General features: G+C 37.9%; 1 protein-coding gene across 3 annotated transcripts in view; it reads left to right on the top strand.

The window, feature by feature from the left end:
- Window positions 1-21,117, top strand: part of hipk2 (homeodomain interacting protein kinase 2) — a 127,366-nt gene extending 106,249 nt beyond the window's left edge. For 2 of the 3 annotated variants that reach the window (XM_048168667.1, XM_048168668.1), the window contains exons 6-15: window positions 604-788; window positions 905-1,067; window positions 5,409-5,631; window positions 7,904-8,025; window positions 12,160-12,290; window positions 14,389-14,568; window positions 15,371-15,700; window positions 16,193-16,440; window positions 18,018-18,178; window positions 18,263-21,117. In XM_048168667.1, the coding sequence (XP_048024624.1) occupies window positions 604-788; window positions 905-1,067; window positions 5,409-5,631; window positions 7,904-8,025; window positions 12,160-12,290; window positions 14,389-14,568; window positions 15,371-15,700; window positions 16,193-16,440; window positions 18,018-18,178; window positions 18,263-18,724 (2,205 nt within the window). In that variant the 3' untranslated portion in view covers window positions 18,725-21,117. The remainder of the gene's footprint in view (window positions 1-603; window positions 789-904; window positions 1,068-5,408; window positions 5,632-7,903; window positions 8,026-12,159; window positions 12,291-14,388; window positions 14,569-15,370; window positions 15,701-16,192; window positions 16,441-18,017; window positions 18,179-18,262) is intronic. The other variant, XM_048168669.1, reaches the window with a different exon arrangement.
- Window positions 21,118-22,713: the final 1,596 nt, after the last annotated feature.

Here is a 22,713-nt window from a genome sequence, read left to right as displayed (position 1 = left end):
CACACAAATACTCACATGCATTATTTACAAAAAGCTGTAAGATGTAAGCTGCATCAGAAGATACAGCTGAAAGATTCCATCATTTGAGAACACCCAGGCTTGCATTGAACACATATTCGGCTCCTAGAGATGATTTATTCCACAGTTATGGTTGCTAATTTTCTCTACTTCCTTAATTCATGGATTAGCACTGTCCAGTGCATTTACAAATATTACCTAAATAAGCAACTTTTGTAATTTTGCATTAAAGCATTATAGCGTTAAACTTTTTTCGCCATTTTCTGTACTGATTTTTTGGGGGAAAATTATAAAATGTATTAAATGAAGATGAGTGCACTACACATTTATTGCTAACTGAAAGCGTGATTAAATTCATAGTCATAAATGAAGATGCAGGAGGCAAAGCAGTGTGATTGTTATTTTAGAATCTGAAATTCAATAGAATCTTTTGGGAATTCTTTTTTTCTGAGGAATTCAGTTGGGACGGATTCCATGTGTTACATCAGAAAAAGAAGGCAAGAGCTGGTTAACCGTGTTTGAGGATTCTGTACGTCAATCAGTGTGTTTCTCGCTCTCTCATTTTCTCTCTTTTGCTTTGTGCAGGTGAATATGACCACAGACTTGGAGGGCAGTGACATGCTGGCAGAGAAGGCAGACAGGAGGGAGTTTATTGACCTGCTGACCAAGATGCTGACCATCGACGCAGACAAGAGAATAACGCCCATAGAGACACTCAACCACCCCTTTGTCACAATGACACACTTGCTGGACTTCCCACACAGCACACAGTCAGTTCAACTACACCAACAGGAAACTTTTGGGGGGGGAGTCGTAAAGGTTACGTAGATTTATCAAATAGGTTATTGTGTTTAGATCGCTGACTATGTCCATTTTGTTTTTGCAGCGTCAAATCCTGCTTCCAGAACATGGAGATTTGCAAGCGTCGGGTGAACATGTACGACACAGTCAATCAGAGCAAGACGCCTTTTATAACACATGTAGCCCCCAGCACCTCCACCAATCTCACCATGACCTTCAACAACCAGCTTAACACTGTGCATAGCCAGGTCAGTATCCACACACATACACTTTTACATTATCACATCTAACTAGACTTCCCATTACCTTGTAGTGTTCTTAAATAAAGCCATGATAGGTAAACCATAAATCAAGATTGTTGTTGTTGTTGGTTGTGGTGGTGTAAGTTTCTAACTTAGCTGGGTCAGAATTACTAAAAATGACCCTATAAGCTGAAATGAACAAATGTGCTCGAAAAGAAAATTAGTTAATACACAGCAATAATACCATAATTAAAATAAAAGTACTCGAGAATGAAGATAAGTATAATTAAATTGTGATATCATAAATATATGAAATTTGTAAATAATAAATTATAAATAAAAAAATTTGTAAACATATGAATCTGTATTTTTGCCTTGATTTCCAGCATTAATATCCTTGAAAAAAAACGACTTGAGAAGTCAGATGATGAATATAATTAAATAAATTATAAGATCATAAAAATCGAAATATTATTTAAATAAGCAAATAATTGTAATTTGTAAATAATAACTAAAAAAACATTTAAAAAATATATATATAATATATATATATATATATATATATATATATATACATAATATTTAATATTATATTACAAAAAAAACTTAAAAACATCTTTAAATAAGATAAATGTACTTGATATGATTAAATAAATTATGAGTTCATAAATATTTCAATTATTAAATATTTATAAGTTATGAATAATTATTTGTAATAATAATAATAATTAGTAAAATAATACAATAAAATCATATATATTGTATTAAATGTTGTGCTTTAATCAAGATTTCTGTGGTGTATGGACCAGTTTCTTTTTTGGCCACATCATCATAAAAATTACTAACTTATATTTCAACCTCACAACTACAGCCATGTCAGAACGAACACAACAGCAAGCTAAATGTGACACAAAACTTTATTTGAATTCAGTTGCTACCTAAACCCTTGTCGATCCCTAGTTCAGTTTAGTTTCCCTTAAAGCAACAGATAATTAATTGTACTACATGCACGGACTCATTTGCAGTGGGACAATCCAAATAAATTAGTGTAGCATTGGCCCATTGACCACTAACAGTATCGGATGATTTCCTTCAGTGGACAGAACACCAGTCATATCATGGGTCATTTGGGCTGGCTGTGTGTGTGTGAGCGCGCACGTATGTGTGCCTGAGTTTGTGTTTCCAGCCTTGCAGCCCTCTGTCACAATATGCTGATTAACAACATGACAGCCTCTACTTCCTGCTTGGCTTGCATTTTACTACTTTGCAGCCTTAAAGATTGCACCACTTTGTTTCCTTCTCTCCTTTTGTTTCCTCCTGTTTTGCCTCAGTGCAGTTTAGCTTCACCAGGGAGCGTTTGTCTAAACTGCTGACAGAAGGCCAGGCATGAATCCCATAATGCCTTCATTTTCAGTTATTTGATCGGCTCAAAACATGACTTTCCCCTTCGAATAAACATGTCTACAGTCAAAAAGTCATATGGCTGTAATGTTATAGCATTCCGGCATCTCTGTAACGTCATGAGAAGAACATTGTGTAGGGCATACAGTGTGTTCGAAGGGAAAGCTTGTGTAGCATTAGCCAGCTGTGAGGGTGAAGTGTTTATTTTGTGTGATGAATGCCATGGCGGCGTATTGATTAACTCTCTCCCCTGGTGCTCGTCGGCCTTGCTAAATGGGGAAAATGAAAAATGAAAAGCCCTGTACTGAATTCTCCCCATACAAACCTTAATGAAAAGTCTATAATTACTAGCAGGGGCATGAGATGAAAAAGTATTGCTTTAGTAACAGATGAAAGTAAATAACACTAGCCTCCATTAAACAAACAGGTTTTGATGGTGCACCAGAGTTTAAGCATATCTTTTTTGTCTATTTTGTTTAATTTCGCCCCTGTCTTGGAAGAAATGACTGGCATTTTGCATGGAAATGCACTTGTATGGTCATGTCTAGATGATAAAGCTCTTCTACCTCCTTCTACCAAGGTTACAGATAGGGTCGGTTGACGAGACACTCCAAATAAATAGTTTATAAATGAGGCATGTGAATTTCACAAGACTTTTTGAAGAGGGTTACAACATAGACATGATCTATTCAGACTTTACTCTCGACCTCCTGGCTTTTTTTGGAATTTTTGTGACTTTGTATTTCCTGAGAAAGTACAGGAAGACGGGAAAAGAAAGAGGCTCAAACCCACATTTCTCATGTTACCACCACAGCTTAACATTTTGATGTCTGACCATGCCCGCATACCAATAAGCCATAGCTCGGACCTGAGCTATGGCTTATGGCACATGAGATCCTGAGTAGGCCAGACTCAAACCCACATTTCCCATATGAGCTTCAAGGCTCAAAATATTTATGCTGGAACATATGCAGACTGCTAAGCCATTGCTCTGACCATTATTTTTCATTTTGGAAGGTCTGAACAGACACATGGGAACTTGATTAGGCCAGACTCAAACCCACATTTATCATATTAGCACCATAGCTCAACATAAGGATGTCTGAGCATGCCCGCATACCAGTAAGCCATAGCTCGGACCTGAGCTATGGCTTATGGCACATGAGATCCTGAGTAGGCCAGACTCAAACCCACATTTCCCATATGAGCTTCAAGGCTCAAAATATTTATGCTGGAACATATGCAGACTGCTACGCCATTGCTCTGACCATTATTTTTCATTTTGGAAGGTCTGAACAGACACATGGGAACTTGATTAGGCCAGACTCAAACCCACATTTATCATATTAGCACCATAGCTCAACATAAGGATGTCTGAGCATGCCCGCATACCAATAAGCCATAGCTCAGACCTGAGTTATGGCTTATGGCACATGAGATCCTGAGTAGGCCAGACTCAAACCCACATTTCCCATATGAGCTCCAAGGCTCAAAATATTTATGCTGGAACGTGTGCAGACTGCTAAGCCATTGCTCTGACCATTATTTTTCATTTGGAAAGGTCTGAACAGACACATGGGAACTTGATTAGGCCAGACTCAAACCCACATTTCTCATATTAGCACCATAGCTCAACATAAGGATGTCTGAGCATGCCCGCATACCAATAAGCCATAGCTCGGACCTGAGCTATGGCTTATGGCACATGAGATCCTGAGTAGGCCAGACTCAAACCCACATTTCCCATATGAGCTCCATGACTCAAAATATTTATGCTGGAACGTGTGCAGACTGCTAAGCCATTGCTCAGACCATTATTTTTCAGTTTGGAAGGTCTGAACAGACACATGGGAACTTGATTAGGCCAGACTCAAACCCACATTTCTCATATTAGCACCATAGCTCAACATATTGTCTGAGGATGTGTGTCGAACGCTAAGCCATGGCTCAGACCATTTTTTAGTTTTGGGAGTTCAGAACGCGTACATGGGAACTTGACTAGGATAGATTTCCCAAATAAGCTTTGTGACTAAAAATATTGATGCCGGAGCATGTGCGCTTACTGCTAAGCCATGGCTCGGACCTTCTTTTTTGCTTTGAGCAGCGCTTTCCTTCCTCTCTCTCTGGCGACGTTACCGCACTCATATTTTTACTTCTGGCTATATTTTTGGCTTGCATTTTCATTATAGAGAGAGAGTGACTTTGATGGAAGGACCTGTACAATTCTTTTGAGTAGCACATTCGGTTCACCGTTCTAGATGGAGGAGTGGGAGTTCCCTCGTTCATCAAACCTCCTAGACGGCGCAAATTCCACATTGATAGATGAATAAACAGATGAATGTGCTGCAGTCAGGCCGGATTAAAAAGCAGTGGAGGGGAAATCTAGAGCAGAGGCTTTGAAGAACAGATTTTCTCTCCCCTCACCAGTTAGATCTGTGTGTATATTTAATCATAGCTTTAGCGCAAAGAGGGATCATTATCTGCTGCTAATGAGACTGAGCAAATTCAATGAGTTGAAGGGTCCTAGCATTGATGGGAGACTGTAACACAAGAGCATTGATTGAAGCTCTCTCACCTCCTCTTTCCTCTTCCCTCACGCTCAATAAGTCATTTTATAGAACATGCCTGAACCCTAATGCCGTCTACAACATCTAATAGAGCATTTTTGTTTAAATCGCAGAATAGGGTTGTGGTATTCGCTCTAAGAAATTACTTGACATCAAGCATGCTTCCTGTGCCTGAAGTTTTCATCAGCTAATATTTTTGTACATCCATCCTACATATTAAGAAATATTTTAAGGAATTTATGTTCATCATTTGCTATTCTTTGAAATTTTTCCCCACATCCCTCTCATTGTTGTTCCACCCAATCCCCACACCCACTTCTTCATGCTTTTTTTGTTTGTCTTTGTTTATTTGTTTGTTTGATCCCATCGATTCCTTTAGGCCACCAACCTGGCTCCCTCTTCCACCAGTGCCACCCTTTCCCTTACCAATCCTGATGTCTCCATACTAAATTACCAATCTGCACTCTACCAGCCTTCTGCGGCCCCCATGGCTGCCGTGGCCCCCAGGACCATGCCCCTCCAGCCCGGTGCACCACAACTCTGTGCCGCCCGACCCGATCCCTTCCAGCAGGCCCTCATCGTCTGCCCACCTGGCTTCCAAGGTTAGAGCTATTTTAATTGATACTAAACCAAATGTTTCTGATATATCTTTGGCTAAGTTACATACAGTATATTATGCTTAAAGGGATAGTTCACCCAAAAATGAACATTAGCCCATGATTTACTTACACTCAAGCCATCCTAGGTGTATATGACTATGTTCTTTCAGACAAACACAATCGGAGATATATTTAAAACTATCCTGGCTCTTCCAAACTTTATAATGGTAGTGAACGGGAGATGTTTTGAACAGTGCCCAAGGAAGTCGACCGCGTGCCGCCATCTTGTAGCAGAACTTCACTTGCGTTAGCATCCCATTGACTCCCATTCATTTTGGCGTCACTTTGACAGCGAATAACTTTACATCTGAGGCGTTTAAAGACTCCATTTGTCCATTATTTATTTCTAAAGATACACGACAATGTATAAAGGGCTCCATTACCTTCTATGTTACATTATGGCCCCGTAGAAACAGTTTTTGTAAAAATAGGCTAACGATTGCGTCATAACCACTCGACTCTCTGTTGCACAGTAGAGAAATTACCGTACAGACAGGAGGAGAAGCTCGCAGGCAACAGTATGCATTAAATTAATATGGCGTACTGGTGTTACATTTTAAAATACTATACAAAATAATTAATCAGAATACTTACTCCTGCTCACTCACGCCAAAGAACTCCCCGCTCAAGCTCGCCGTCTCTGCAAGATTAACGATGGCAGTTTGCACGCACAGCTACTAGAAGATTTACATCTGTCAGACAGGTTGCTGACGTCATCAGGCTTAGTTTGAGTCTGCGCGTCAGAAACGGAAGTGCTAAAAATCGCTAAAAATGGGCTTCACTTGTCTCAATTGAGTTCCAATGGGGTCACTGTGTCCATTTCTTTTACTGTCTATGGTTTTGAAGCCCCCAAAAATGCATCCATCCATAATAAAAGTAATCCACACGGCTCAAGGGGGTTAATAAAGACCTTCTGAAGTGAAGTGATGGGTTTTTGTAATAAAAATATCCATATTTAAAACTTTATAATCTAAAATAATTAGCTTCCACCAGACGACTGTACGCATACTGCGCAAGTCGACTTGCGCCAAATGAGTAACCCCCCTGAAGCAATGTATGACGCAGGATGTAGGAGTATCGTAAGCTTAGATGCCTCTCGTGGTTTAAACAAATGGGGCTGTACAGAGGCTCCTTTTCTCTTATATCGAAATTCTCCGACATTTCTCTTTAAAATTTCTCGTTTTAGACTTCTAATTCGTGACCGGTGTTTTGTTTTGCTCTATTCTCTGAGCTTCCGCATTCGTCGTTGCGTCATGCGGGTCGGGTCAGGGGTTACTCTTCCGCCCGCAAATGAGGATCCATGAGACTAGTTATTATAGTTAATAAAGTTTTAAATATGGATATTTTTATTGCAAAAACCCATCACTTCGCTTCAGAAGGCCTTTATTAACCCCTTGGATCCGTATGGTTTATATTTATGATGGGTGGATGCATTTATTTGGGGCTTCAAAACACCCCCCCTCATTCACTACCATTATAAAGCTTGGAAGAACCAGGATATTTTTAAATATATCTCCGATTCTGTTCATCTGAAAGAAGATAGTCATATACACCTAGGATGGGTTGAGGGTGAGTAAATCATGGGCTAATTTTCATTTTTGGGTGAACTATCCCTTTAAGGACTAGTTCACACAAAAATTACAATTCTGCATTATTTACTCACCCTAATGTCTTTCCAAAAAAATAACATTAAAGTATCATAAAAGTGGTCCACGTGACTATATTCCGAGGCCTCTTATGCCATACAATAGATTTATGTGATGAACAGACTAAAATTTAAGTTGTTATACACTGATAATATTTCAGTGACACTTGCTTCCAGACTCAACGATGAAAAATGGAAATTTCAGTCAGTTTCTCACATAAAGTTATAAGACCACTAGAAAATACACTTCTCAATTTCTGAAGGATCATGTGACACTGAAGATAAGAGTAATGGCATTTTAAATTATAACAATATTTCATAATATTACTGTTTTACTCTATTTCTGATCAAATAAATGCATGCTTGATGAGCATAAAGAGAGATTATGTTAAAAAACTTTTGAATGGTAGTGTAGTAGTATGGGCTACTTTTATGATATAGTGTTTTATGTGGTTGGGAGATCTGCGTAAAAGTTCGAAATGAGTAAATAATGACAGAATTAAAATTTCTGGCTGAGCTGTTTCATAAATTTGGCCATCTAATTATGTTTACCTTGTTATTTCTTCCCAGGTTTGCAAGCATCACCCTCTAAACACACTGGCTACTCGGTGCGGATGGAGAATGCAGTTCCCATAGTAACACAGGCCCCTGGTGCCCAACCTCTACAGATCCAGCCAGGCCTTCTGACACAGGTATAGCCAGACATTGCCCCCATTGCCATAGCAATACAAAGCCACATTTCCTAAACTAATTACACCCCTCAGCCTTTCCCAAATTCTCTATTACATCTGAGTTTGGCTCCAACGAAGAGCAATTAGCATGACCTACTTTGTTCTAATGATAAAAGTATAATTCACTTTCCCTTTAACAAAATCAAGAAGACACTCTCATGTCATGGCAAATAGATTAATTGAAGCCGGGTTGGATTTATCTCAGTATGCTTTGCTGTATCAACTGGAGTGACCTGCCTTTCCCCTAAGAGAGATTTTACCCCACTGATGGTTTGCTTTCCTGCTTCCACTAAGGTCCAGGGAACTCTGCTCCTTTCCTGGAGTTAGAGGAAGTCACGCTTTGATGAGCAAGACTGAGGTTGGCTTTAAATGAGGTCTGTGGATGCTGAGGGATTTGTCTACCCTCAGGAGCCGCAAGAAGGGCCCAGACGGCTTTTAAATTTGAGACCGGGTGGCAAGGTTCAGAGCCGTTTATCTAATTTGTCATTTATCCTCAACATTTCTCAGTATTGCTGAGCTGAGCTCTTGCTGCTGTTTGAATACTGTACTTTTCTGCTGAGAGGAATAGTTCAGCCAAAAATGAAAATTATTTACTCGCACTCATGGCGTTTCAAACCTGTGTTACTTTCTTTCTTCTGTGAAACATGAAAGGCCACACTTTGAAATTTAATGAAAGTGAATGAGGGCAGTGGCTATGAAGCTCCAAAATGACAAAATAAACGTAGTCCATATGTACTATTTTCCCAATCTTCTGAAGCGTTGTGTGAGAAACAGACCGAAATTTAAGTTGATATTTATTGAAGCTCTTGATATCCATTTCTAGGTGTCCTTGGCATGTTCATGGGAGTTAATGAAAGAAGTAGCAATACCCAATTTGTGAATGAATCATTGTTTTGAATCAGATATTTTCAGTAAATCCATTGATCCCATTCATAAAGGTAGACTGAATGATTGATTAACCTATTAAACTTTAATTCAAAACACTGACTCATTCCTTCACAGCAGTTAACAGCTCACAAGTTAATCAGCGAATAACAATCCAATTTTTTGTCCGTTTATCACACAAAGCTGTAATATGATTTCAGAAAACTTGAAATATGCAATGTTTTTGCAACCTTTTTTAAGTTTGAAAGCTCTAGTCTCCATTCAGCTTGATTCCACAGAAAAAAGGAAATCATGCAAGTTTCAAACAACATGGCAGTGAGTAAATGATGCCGTATTTTTTTTTGGTCAACTATTCCTTTAAATGAAGTCTACGGATGCTGAGAGAGCTGCAAGGCAGGGACCGAGACAGGGTTGCGGGGTTCACAACTGTTTAGCTAATTGTAATTCGTCTACAACCTTTTTCAGTTATGCTGAGCTTTGCTTGTGTCGCTGTTTCATGACTCTACTCTATTGCTTAAGTACTTTAATGCGTCTTTATTGGTCCTCACGTTCTGGAAAGCCTGTCCATAAAGTCAACGGGTGATTAGCAGAGCGCTGCATTGGGAAAGGCAGTTTCTCCAGAGTAAAGTTTGGGAATACTTGTTCATCATTTCTCCAGGGCCTCAACCGCCCATTCTCCCCCCTTCATCCCAATCAGTCAGACCACATCGCTCCTGGTGCCAGTGGAGTGGGATTCTAGAAGGCCTCAGCTTTTATCTGGAACAGGAATGCAGAAAATGCGAAAACAATTGGCGAGAGAGCGGCGGTGCTTTCAGAGCCCTGGGGGTGACAAAAGGCTTTCACCCCGCAAGGGCAGAAAAGCTGTTAGGGGGGTAGTCGCAGAGATGGCCTTGCATGGAAAACTCTACTCTTATCTGGGTTAGCGTTCCAGGCTAGACGGTACAATTACACAACCCAACCCAGAGTGAGAAAGGAGGATGTAAAGTGTCAGGAATGTAGGCAAAGGGCTTTGGGGACATAGTTCTGATGAAATTATTTGTGTCATGGGCGGAAGAAGTATGGAGAGGTGTTGACACACACTCAAAGTATGCACTTTTAGGCCTTGTGCAAAAGGCAAAATTAAATAGGTTGCTAAATATACGTGTCAAATAGAAAAAACTTGCCACTTTCTCTCAATTAAGCTGTAAAGATTTATTTATTAATTGAGGCTGAATTAGTTTTAGCTTAATTCACTGTTAATGATATGCTAAAGCCTGCCGGTACATTGACGTGATTGGTTACAAGGTAGTTTGTGATGTCACAGACACCAGCAATTTCAATTTTCACTGCAGTTTTATAGAGAAAATACTCAGCAATGGTTTGACATATGAATTTGCATATGGAATGTCTTAAAGCATATTAACAACACCACATAGACATATAAATAACATTAAAAACTTGACTTTTCACCACAGGGGGACTTAAAGTTCGTCTAAATTAAAAGTAATAAGTTCATACAACTCAAAACAATGAAGCAGTTCAGTTTACTTAAAAGATATCAGTTCTGTGAAGATGAAAGAAAAAAAGTGCTAAATACTCATGAAAGTTAATTTGACTGAACTAATTTGTTTAATTTAAGTTTAATTATTTTGAGCGTTAGGGTTTACAGTGTATTAATAAACAAAAATACAATGATAAGCTGATTAGAGTAACTTTATTAATGCTCAAATAATACAAATCCCATGCACTCTAAGGATAAAGATGACTTTAAATTGCCAGAATTCACGAAAAATGCCCAGATTTACACCTCTCACAGTTGCTAAATGTGTAATCACAGCCTTTCAAACATCGTAAAAGCATTTTTTCCACTTTTTCCCCCGTCACTCCTCCTTTTGTGCAAGTGCTGTGGCCCATACAGATGGGCCAGTAAATAGATGTGCAAAGGGTATTAAAGAAACAATTCATTAGTTGTACATTAAACTGCTAATCAATAAAGCTGCATTAAACTATTAGAGCTGCAGACACTCTTCTTCAAGCTCACGTCTCTAGGCAAATTATGCCTGGCACTCCTCGCTCTCCTCACCCACCATACAAAACAGCTCCTCACAAAGCCTCTGAATGGGGCCCCTGAATTTAATTAAAGTCAGAGCTGATTTGGAAAATGTCTAGCACATCAGCACACTGCCTGGGAGATGCCACATCTCTTTATTAAGGCAGGGTCTTATCTTTTTTATAGGCATGAGCCAAGGCCGTACACAGTATGCAGGGCCCCATCTCAGGCCGTCATCTAGATACTGGTGCCAAGGAATCAAGGGAGAGAAATGAATGAAGTTCCAACGAAAGTGGCACAAGCTTTTTGTTATTCCACAGGGAGATCTTTTATGTTGCCCATAATTTTCTTCTTCAAAGCCTTCCTGCTCACATCTTCATTTTCAGACTAAGAGAATAATTAGTCTAGAAGATGGATGTGTTTTAAAATTGGTTATAATGTATCTCTTCTGCTCATATTTTGTTAAAACAATTTAACACACTGCAAAAAAAAAAAGTACAATTTTTTAAACATTTTAAATCACAATGCATTTATATGAGAAGCAATATTACTTGTTTTCTAAAAAAAAATAAAAAAAATAATCAAAATGAAGTGAGTTTATTCTTTAAACAAAAAATGTTTTTTCTTGTTTTAAGCTAAATTTAATATCTTAAATCATTGTGCATTTCTAGTACATTTATCTTGATTTAAGAATATTTAAATATTAGTACTGGAAAACAAGACAAAAATACAAAGTAAGAAAATCAATTTTTGCAGTGTGTGATGTCTCTAGGCCCAAATGCTGACACTACTGTGTCTTGAATAACTAAATGACCCCTTTGGTGGTTGTTTGGCACAGTTTATCACTTACTAGCGGTCATTTCTCTAAATAGCCATATCCTTTTTCTCCTCTCTCTAAATATGTGGGTGCAGCACCCTGGCCTGTTTAGCTGCGTTGCAACCCTGCGATTTGATGTGCCGGGTTACGGGGTCTTTACACTGACGGCAATTAAATAGCATGAGGTCACCGAGTCCGTGTGCTGTTGGTTGCTAGTAGGCGTTCATATCCTACCCGACTGCAGTATCCAACTATATTGCATCACATGAGCTCTACTATTTGTAGATTTCTGACTCCTCTGCTGGAGATGTACCTCACTTCTTTGGTGCTAACCCTCTGTTTTCCTTCTATCCTGACCTTGCAGCAGGCCTGGCCGTCTGGTACTCAACAGATTCTCCTTCCGCCAGCATGGCAGCAGCTCACACACACTTCAGTGCAACATGCCACCGTCATCCCCGACTCCATGACCAGCTCGCAGCCTCTGGCCAACTGGAGGTGAGTTTTGTCTGACCATTGGCAAATGGGGAGTGTTAGAGAAACAATTATTTTTGCAATAGATTGCAACAGTGTCTGTATATATAATGTATATTTTCTTTTTTTCAAAATATGGAAATATTTTAAATATGAAAATATTAAGTAGGTAGACTGACTATTATGTAATTTGCAATATTTCATGGTAGTGAGTGGGTGCTACTAGTGTTAAAATTTTGATTGTTGCAATTATCTGATTTTTCTCTGCAGAATCATGGGTAATGTTGTTTTTCACCAAGAATTCTGCTGTTGAACATTGATCATTTAAAAAAATTATTAAAAATAATGCCGGCTGATGGCTTCAACAAAAACATTTACCATCGATTAACAACCTAGTAGCTCAGATTAGGTCTGTATTTAAAGGTTTATAAGTTATCGTTCAAAATCAATTCCCTATGGATTTTCACTTCTGGAACCCGACTGTTTCACTCTATTTCGTTGAGATGTTGGTGCCACAGAAGCTTTTATTTTTTGTTTCTTTAATTTAGCTGAGCAGATCAGGTAAAATATCATGATGCATAATAGGGATTCCATTAGTATTTCAAAACCAATTATATCCTCATGAAAACATAAGTGCTAATTATAAACAGTTCATGTGGAACTCAACTGATCTGTTTTACGATATCATGACTGGTGATCCATATATTTCATGGTGGTTCGGTACCGCAACACTGGGTTTTAATAATCTCCTAGATTATGAACTAAGCAGATTGAATTATCTAGGTTGCTTAGTCTGCAAATGCACCTACAAAGCCAGCATGGCTTTGAATTATTCATTTGGAATGAAGGAAGAGAATATTTTAAGACTGATACTCATTATATTCTGGATTTGTTTAGAATTCATGTTGGTTTTTTGTATTAGAACAGTGAATGCAGGAGCGTGTCTGTGGCTAGGACAGGGTAATGGAGTCAGGTCGTGCTGACCTGCATGATGTGAACGTATTACAGATGAATGTGTGCTGATATCTGCAGATCATCACATCAACGCCTTAAGCTCAGCCCAGAGTCAGTCAGTCAGTCCGGTTGGAAAAGTGTCGCACTTTTACTGCAGAGATCCTCCTCTGAGATCTATTGCTGTTCTATGCTCCTCTGCTGTTTGCTGCAGTCACTGCTGCCTCCTCTGGCCAAATGTTGCATTGCATTTATTCTTCATTTAGATACAGTTTAGTTGATGATTGAAGAAGATGGTACAGATATCTAAATTCAAGTTACTAAAAAATAACAGTGTTTATTCTTAAGTATTTAATTCTGAGAAGTGCTGTAATATCAAATGTTGGTGACCACTGCCTCTGATAAATATAAATCTGTTTTATAAATAGAATGTTTTTGTTATCCAGCAGAGCTTTGTACACTACAAAAAAGCAAAATATTTAAAATGCTAAGAATAGTTTTTAGAGAATGTATATTGAATAAATGATATATTTAAGATTCTGCACTATTTTTAGGTCTCTAAAGCAAAAGTGGCATGTACTACATACCAAGAAATATTTTGTATTTAGTAAAAAAAAAAAAAGACATTTTTGAAAGCAAATTAGAAGTAGACTTTTGAACCCTCAGATAGTTTATTTTGTATTATTCCATTACATATTTTTCATTTGGATTAAGCATATCCATTCATATTATCATAAATTTGTCTTGTTGAAAAATGTTTACAAGTTTTTATTTGGAAAACAAGACAAAGTTATTGATTAAACATTATTTTAAATTAGATTTTTTTTAAAGAAATTAATACTTATTCAGCAAGGATTCATTAAATTGATGAAAATTGACAGTAAATATGTTTCTCGAGCAGCAAATCAGCATATTAAATGATTTCTGAAGGATCATGTGACACTGAAGGCTGGAGTAATGATGCTGAAAATTCAGCTTTGCCATCACAGGAATAAATTGCATTCTAAAATGTTTAAAATAGAAACATTATTTTAAATTGCAATAAAATGTTAATCTGTTTTACTGTATTTGTGATCTTATAAATGCATCCTTGGTGAGCATAAGAGACTCTTCCAAAAACATTACTGTACTCTTTATAGGGCATGCTTTAATTATGGTTGTTTTGTTTCAGGAATTCACATCCCCATGGCAGCCATTACAATCCCATTATGCAACAGCCAGCCTTACTGGCAGGTCACGTCACCCTGCCCTCTCAGCAACCTCTCAACGTGGGTGTGGCTCATGTCATGAGACAGCCATCAAACAACAGCTCCTCCTCCAAAAAGAACAAGCAGCACCAGATGAACAACAGGTCAGAAATTCCTTACTAATAAAACTATGATAGTTTTGGCATCAGACAGGAATATTCATATATGTTGGTATTTAACTGGTACGTCAATGAATGTCATGGTATAATGTTATGGGGCTTTCGCACTGAATAGTTCTAGGAACTTAGTTATAGGAACAAGCCACTAGGATAGTTCCCCAAGAACTAATTTCTCCCCCAGGCCAGGTTCGTGGTTGCATTCGCACCGGAATAGGAACTCTGAAGCGCCGACATTAAGCATTTACAAGCGCTAAAAACCGGTGGATGGAGGATGCCGTGATCGGAGCTGTGTTTGTTGTGTGTTGTGGGTTTCGTGATAACGAAGAGAGAATGTAAACTCATAATTTATGTGACTGAAAGAGCAAAAAGTGACAACTTTCAGTATTGCGTATCATTGAGGTGGAGAAAAGAAGACAACCCTGCAGGCAACAGATAAATGCCGCTATCGCTGTTTTTCATGTTCGTGAAGTAAATATGTTTACACAGATTTTAAAAAATGGCAGGTGCCGGTGTTTGACATGAGTTTGACCAATCAGCATACACTTACAGTACGTCACTGATAGTTCCTATAGTGCTGGTTTAGACCCTACTCTGAAGTAGGAGCTAATTTAGTTCCCCCAAAATGAGTTCCTCGAACTAAAATCATTCCTAGTTCATGCGGTACGAACACGGCAAAATCCGGGTACTTCAGCCAATAGTTGTAGGACCTATGAAAAGGTTCTTCTGGTGCAAAAGGCCCTTTGAAGTACCGAAATGAACTTCTGAATTGTGTTTTATTCTTTCTTAGGAACGTGTCAGCATACGACGTGCCCTCCACCCAGCCTGTGACGTCACCACAACGCTCCAAACGAGTGAAGGAGAACACCCCTCCTCGGTGCGCCGTGGTTCAGAACGGCCCGTCTTCAACCTGTGCCCCATCACAGACCTGCGGAGGTGGTGGAGGAGGGGGATGGGGAGGCGAGCAGGCATGTAGCACCACTCGAGACCACCACGGTCAACACAACCCGCCGCGTCAAACCATCGTCATCCCCGACACTCCCAGCCCGGCTGTCAGCATCATCACCATCAGCAGCGACACGGACGAGGAGGACGACCTCAAACAGCCCACTAACACCAGGTCAGAAAAATGGGACGAGCGATTTTAGTACGCATTAGTTCTATAATATGACATATTTTTGAGCGAAAGTGGGAAATTATTTAGGACAGGACTTGATTATATCCTTCCAGATTTGATTGGATTGAGTTTATGTTAGGGTATAATATTATTTAATATTTTTCTCTTCCTATGCGGGCTTGGTTATGTCAAAATCATTTCAGAGGTGAAAAAAGTTATTACATTTTAATGCAACAGTGAATTTTTTTTTGATGAATCTTGCACAATAAGACCAGAGACATTTATTAATCTGGTAAATAGGGTCAATTTTGACTTTTAAATGCCTATTCAGCTCAGGGAAAATATCAGATAATGCTTTGGAAATGAATTTGGTGGTCTTGGGAGTTGGACAAATATTACATTGTGAAGCATCATTACACAAAACAATGCTTGAATAACTTCACATGCATATTGTATAAGTTTTATTCGCAATAAACCTGTTTTGTCTTCTCACAGCACGTCATCTAAACAGAGGAAGAATGTCATCAGCTGTGTGACGGTCCATGATTCCCCTGACTCTGACTCCAGCAATACCAGCCCTTACGCTGTGGAGTCTCGGCCTAACGGCCCCAACGCCAACAGCTATGACTCCAAAGGTGCTGTCCTGGACAACTACAGCAACGGGAACCCCCGCACCATCATCATCCCCCCACTGAAGAGCCAGACCAGCGAGAATCTGGGAGAGTGTGATAGACTCTTGCCTGGTGAGACAGGGGAAGGGCTGATAAGATGACAGAGAAAAAGGGACATCTGGCAGGGCCTGAATCAAGCATCAATTTAAAGTGACAGTTCACTGACACCCTCTGATATGCAGTGTAGATTTATTTAGAAGATTTATGTGCCATTTCAAAAGCTATAGATAGTAAAACAATTTATAGAGGTAATTCAAACAACTCAGATCTGTTAACATTTGTCAGGAGAATTTTTATTACAATGCAAGCTCAAGTCTGATGAGCAGTATTGTTTTTAAAATATAATGCAGCTTTCAGGAATACTTGATTCTGATTGGTCACCTGCAGAATTCTGCAGTCAAATACATTTTTGACTGCTAAACTAAAATTGATCCAGGCAAATGATTTCCTACATAGCTGTGCTAATTTTATTTATTTATTTATTTAACCATTAAAAAACTATTTTAAAAAAACTAATTAAAATGTATTAATTTATTTAACTCAATATAACCATTTTTAAAAATCCTATTTATTTATTTATTTATTTATTTTTTTTATTATTTGTTTCACAATATGTAAATCAATATTTCCAATGTTTTTTAATGTATTTATTTAACATAATATAAGAAAATTTTCCAACAATTTTCCATATTTATTTATTTCTTTTTATTTATTTTCACAGAATATCAATCAATATTTCCATTTTTTTCCAAAGGTATTTATTTGTATTGTTTCAATTTCATTTATTTATTTAACATAACAATATCATACATATTTCTAACAATTTATTTATTTAACACAATATAACCATTTAAAAAAAAAAAAAATCCTATTTTTAAAAAAACTAATTGAAATGTATTCATTTATTTAAATCAATATAACCGATATTTTAAAAAAATCCTATTTATTTATTTTATTATTTGTTAAAAATATGTAAATCAATATTTATTTTTATTTTTTTATGTATTTATTTAACATAAGAAATATTTCCAACAATTTTCCATATTTATTTATTTATTTATTTATTTATTTATTTATTTATTTTCACAATATATTAATCAATATTTCCAATGTTTTTTCCAAAGGTATTTATTTTTTTCAATTTCATTTATTTATTTAACATAATATAATAAATATTTCCAACATTTGTCCTTTATATATAAATAAATAAATACGTTTATAAATAAATAAAGTATTAACAAATATTTATTTATAAATAAATACTTATTTATAAATAAGTATTAATAAATATTTATTTATAAATATAACAATATGTAAATCAATATTTATTTTTTATTTTTTTTATGTATTTATTTAACATAAGAAATTTTTCCAACAATTTTCCATATTTATTTATTTATTTAACACAATACAAAATCATATATTTTTTTTAACTAAAAAAAAAAATGATCACCTTTGTTTTCCAAAAAATCCTAATTTATTTATTTATTTAATACAATATAATCAATATTTCCAACACAAATTTTTTAATTAATTTATTTAATTCATTGTAATATGCCTTGTAGTAATTGGGATAAGATATGACAGCTACATTGTTGTTATTTGTAACATAAGATGTTTGTAACATTTATTATTAATTCCAATTCCAGACACGGTGAACCATCAGAACTCTACATACAAGTTCAAAATCTCCAATGGGGGCTTGTCTGGCAACAACCACTCGTCGGGAGGCTTGGCTGGAGGCGGATCATACCGGCAGCAGCGCACGGGGCCACACCCCTTTCAGCAGCAGCCTCTAAATCTCAGCCAGGTATTTCAGTCAAGCATTTCATATCTGGTTTCACAGTTCATATATTTATCCACAAAAGTAATATGATGATATTGCCTCGCGTAGGCCCAGCAGCACATGGCAGTTGAGCGCAACGGAGGTCACCGGCGACAGCAGGCCTACATCACCCCCACTATGGCCACCCAGGCTCAGTACTCCTTCCACAACAGCCCCACCCACACAGCTAACGTTCATCCCCACTTGGCCCCTCCTCATCTGCCCGGGCAACCACACCTCTACACCTACACTGCCCCCACGGCCCTGGGCTCCACCGGCACGGTGGCCCACCTGGTCGCTTCGCAGGGTTCGGCCCGTCACGCAGTCCAGCACGCCAGCTACCCGCCGGGCATCGTCCACCAGGTGCCTGTCAGCATGGGCCACCGCGTGCTGCCCTCGCCCACCCTGCACCACAGCCAGTACCAGGCCCAATTTGCGCACCAGACCTACATCAGTGCTTCTCCTGCCTCCACTGTCTACACTGGATACCCGCTGAGCCCCACCAAGATGAACCAGTACCCTTACCTCTAAAACTGAAACACTGGAGCCCAGCCAATCGCTGCTTACCATTTCTACCCCATCCCACCTAGAGACAGAGAGACATGCTGAAGCCTATCGACCCTTAACCCCATCCCCTTGTTCCTTTCATGCTTAAACTTGAAGACAATGAAGATGCCGATGGATAGAGGAAGTGTACTCTCAGAGGGAACGGAAGGGTACTGAGGAGCTTTCTTTTTTTAGATGAGTTTTATTTTGCCTTCTCAAAAGGGCCAGTTAACAATTTATTTTGTGATCTGGAGGTTTTGTTTCTTTTAAAGCAGAAGTCGAAGAAGGAGTTCTTGCTTTTGTTAGTTTCTAAGTCTCATCAACAGGCCGTTTGGGAGAGACAGAGTTTCGTTCGACTGAGATTTTGTTTGCTTTTCCCTTTCTTGAAATCATTCACGACTGTTGAGCCGAGGTCACGACGTGGATGTTTTGAATTCCTACGAGAATTTTTTTTTTTGTTAGTTTTTTTTGGATAAGGTGAAATACGGATATCTGCTGCTCTTCAAAGAAAAAAAAAAACATAACGATGGCCTTGAACTGTCTTAAACTTTTCCAAATTACTTGCGGCGAGCGGTATCTTGCATACTCCGCCACGCTCTCCGACAAAAACACCTGGAGGAATCTTCTGGAAATAGGACGACAAAACTTTCTAGTGTATTTATAGACTTTTCTTTGTTTGTGTTCACATTTAGAAAAAGAAAATACGTTTGTCATACCGTAGAACATTAGCTGGGCCCCTCTTTGTAGAATGTAGCAGTCTGCACCCGTTGATTTAATGAAGAACCTTTCTTATACCAATAGATTCTTGTTTTTCCTCTTTCAATGTGATTGCACAAAGTGGTTACAATAACATAGGCATGTTCAACATGGTAGTCGGTCGTGCGTTTGCGTGCATGTGTGCGCTCAGCACATCTGTGCGACGTATTCCTCCACAGTCTTAGGTTTATCATTGTTACCTCGTAGTGCCTTACATATATTACGACAGTTTACTTGGCTGGAAACCCTCTAGAACCAGATGCTAGTCAGAGAGTTGGCTCCTAGGTTGAACATCTTCATCCGAGCTCTTTCGTGTTTTTTTTCGTTTTTGTTTTTAAGTTCCAGGTGTAAGCATTAGCCCTAAACGTTATTTAAACGCTTCTCGTTTAGCGTGCATGAGATCTTTTACATTTAAGGATACTTGCCTGGGGTAATGAACCAAAGTTGTCATTTAAAGATAAGTAACTTTTGTTCTGGATAGTGGATATAATTATATATAGCGTATTTACTGTACATACCGTAGCTATGCGTTTTAGTCACCTTGCAATCAATGCGACGTCACTGATTTTAGGCTGTATATGTCATAAAAGGGAGACTAAATGAATATTTCATGGGAAAAGCCAAGTATCGTTCAATCAGTTGGAGATTGGGCTGCACAGTTTGTTTAAAATTAAATAAAATATACCAGGTCTGAAGAGGTTGTCTGTTTATGGAAGGCTGGACTTTGTTTAGAAACCTGGGAGGGTTCGAGAAGGAGAGTCTTGTTAGGAGAAGGAGAGACTGAGGTGCTTGTGGATTTTGATGGGAATTGTTGGGAAAGCGAGAGGGAGAGGGCAAATTCCACATTTTAATGAGAATAGCATGTTGGCTTTGAGCACGTTGGTAGATGCCGAAGGAAGCCGTGCAGCACGACTGCACACCACGCTCTGAATTAAGCGCTCGTTCGAGGTTCTACGAATTTCTGTGGGGTTTTTATTCTCACGTACACTCTGGGGTTTCGAACAGCCCCATGTTGCAAGAGGATGTCTGCAACAACATGCACCGGAAATCAAAATTGGCTTTGTCTTTTTCACTGTTTGTCTTACCATAGGAATCACTTATGCTACAGGCGTCCTGTCAGTAAAGAGATAATGAAAGTGTAGAAAACTGTGCGCCAATGCTTGTCTTTTTGCTGCTTAATTTAACGTTAATATGCTAGCCAATCATTCGTACTGTGTCCTAACCATGCGCTCTGTAATAAATCAAGTAAAAGGACAAGGAAAGTTTATATAGTACTTTTCAGTAGTTTATATAGTACTTTTTAAAAAAATTTCAGCAAAGATGCATTAAATTGACCAGAAGTGACATTAAAAACATATAATAATAATATAATATAAGAATAAAATTTCAAATAAATGCTGTTGTTTTGAAATTTCTGTTCTTCAAATATTTTAGTCCCGAAAAAAAGAAAAATCATGGTTTCCACAAAAACTGTTTTCGACATTGTTAATAATAGAATAAATATTTCTTGAGCAGCAAATCAGAATGATTTCTGAAGAATCATGTGACACTGAAGACTGGAGTAATGAAGCTGAAAATTCAGCTTCGCATCACAGGAATAAATTACATTGTAAAATATATTACAATAGAAATTAGTTCTTTAAAAATGTAATACTTTTTCACAATATTTTACTGTATTTTTAAATACGTAAATGCAGCCTTAGTGAGCATAAAAAATTTAAAACATTAAAAAAAATCTTACCAACCCCAAACTTTTAAAGAATAGTGCAACCACAAGGAAAACGAAAACTAAAAGACTCTTTTAATTTTTTTTTTTAAATTAACATAGCATTTATAATCATTTAAGTATGGAATGGAAGGAACACAAAATAGTAACAAAAAGAAAAATAAGCTTTAAAATCAAATTGAATTAAAATGAATAAAAAGGAAAGAAAAATAACATTTATTTTGTATTTTGCGCGACAGGACTTTTTTATGTCTGTGATGATGTGCTGGATTGCCCCGCCCATAGCGAAATCTCATTGGTCCAAAGTTATCCGCATAGCTTTATGCTAAACATCAGACATGTTCTGCTTGGCTGCGATTGTGTTATGGAAATAGTGGTTGGGACACAGTATTTGTTTTGTTTTTATGTTTTCTGATGGGCACATGCTGATGGATTATCATATATATCCCCTTCTGCCCTCACATAAAGTCACAAAACTTGCATTTGAAGTAGGTTTTACTTTGAGATGTTTCTATTTTATTGTTTTACTTCGCTAGGTATATTGTTTTCTCATAGAGAGTGTTGCAATAATGTTTGTGGATGTTTATTATTTTTTTTATGTTATATGTCAAGCATCATTTGTTTGATTTCTGGTGGTCGATATGTAACTGTGATGTTTATTATTCATATGTGGACCCTCATCTGGTAGAAAGCATAGACTTTGTCCAAGTGCTCAGCCAAGATCTCACACCAGTTACGTTGTACCCGAGCCTTCGGTTTGATAGCTTGTCAGATTGATTCATTATGACGTAGGATGCCAATAGATGTTTTTGTTGTATGTTTGTTTAAGCTTAAGTTGGATGCTCATTCAAGCACACAGTTAAGAAAGGCTCCTTCGATGATACTCCCATAAAACATTCCATTCCGGAAGGAGCCATTTCTGACTGCACTGATCTGTAGTCTCCAGTCTGTCTCACCTCACAGGGACCGACCTGTACGACCAAATTGGGACTCCGCTGGCATTTAAGGAGTTTTGGTTCTTCCCACCAAAGAAATTCAGCATGTCTTTGATGCGCAGGCGTCTCTCTTGCTGTAATGGAGAAGACAGAGTGAGTTTCAGAAAAATATTTAGAAAAATAAAAACATTTAGGTTACATCAAAAAGGAACTTAAAGACGGCATACACAAAATAGAGATGACACAAATAATGCACTCTCATGTTCTCTCAGATCTTAGTGCAGTTGTTGTTAGCAGTTAGCACAGTATAATCCAGTGTTTTGTACCTTTCTCATACATTTTGTCAGTGTTAGGGTGGAAAAATCTCCAAATTTTGGATCTAATAAGTGGATTTGTGTACAAAATAAGACCCTTAGATTTATTTCTATCATTAAAGCTGTGGTGTGTAATTATTTAAGATTATAAACACTGTGGCGCTTTTTAAAGATCGCTTCGCTTTGACGTAGCAACATTGGATCAACCAATAGTGTGAGATGTGGGCGTGGCTATCTGTTAGT

This window comes from Megalobrama amblycephala, linkage group LG19, assembly GCF_018812025.1.
Source record: "Megalobrama amblycephala isolate DHTTF-2021 linkage group LG19, ASM1881202v1, whole genome shotgun sequence".
NCBI classification, from domain to species: domain Eukaryota; kingdom Metazoa; phylum Chordata; class Actinopteri; order Cypriniformes; family Xenocyprididae; genus Megalobrama; species Megalobrama amblycephala.
This window is presented reverse-complemented; position numbering and strand designations above follow the sequence as displayed.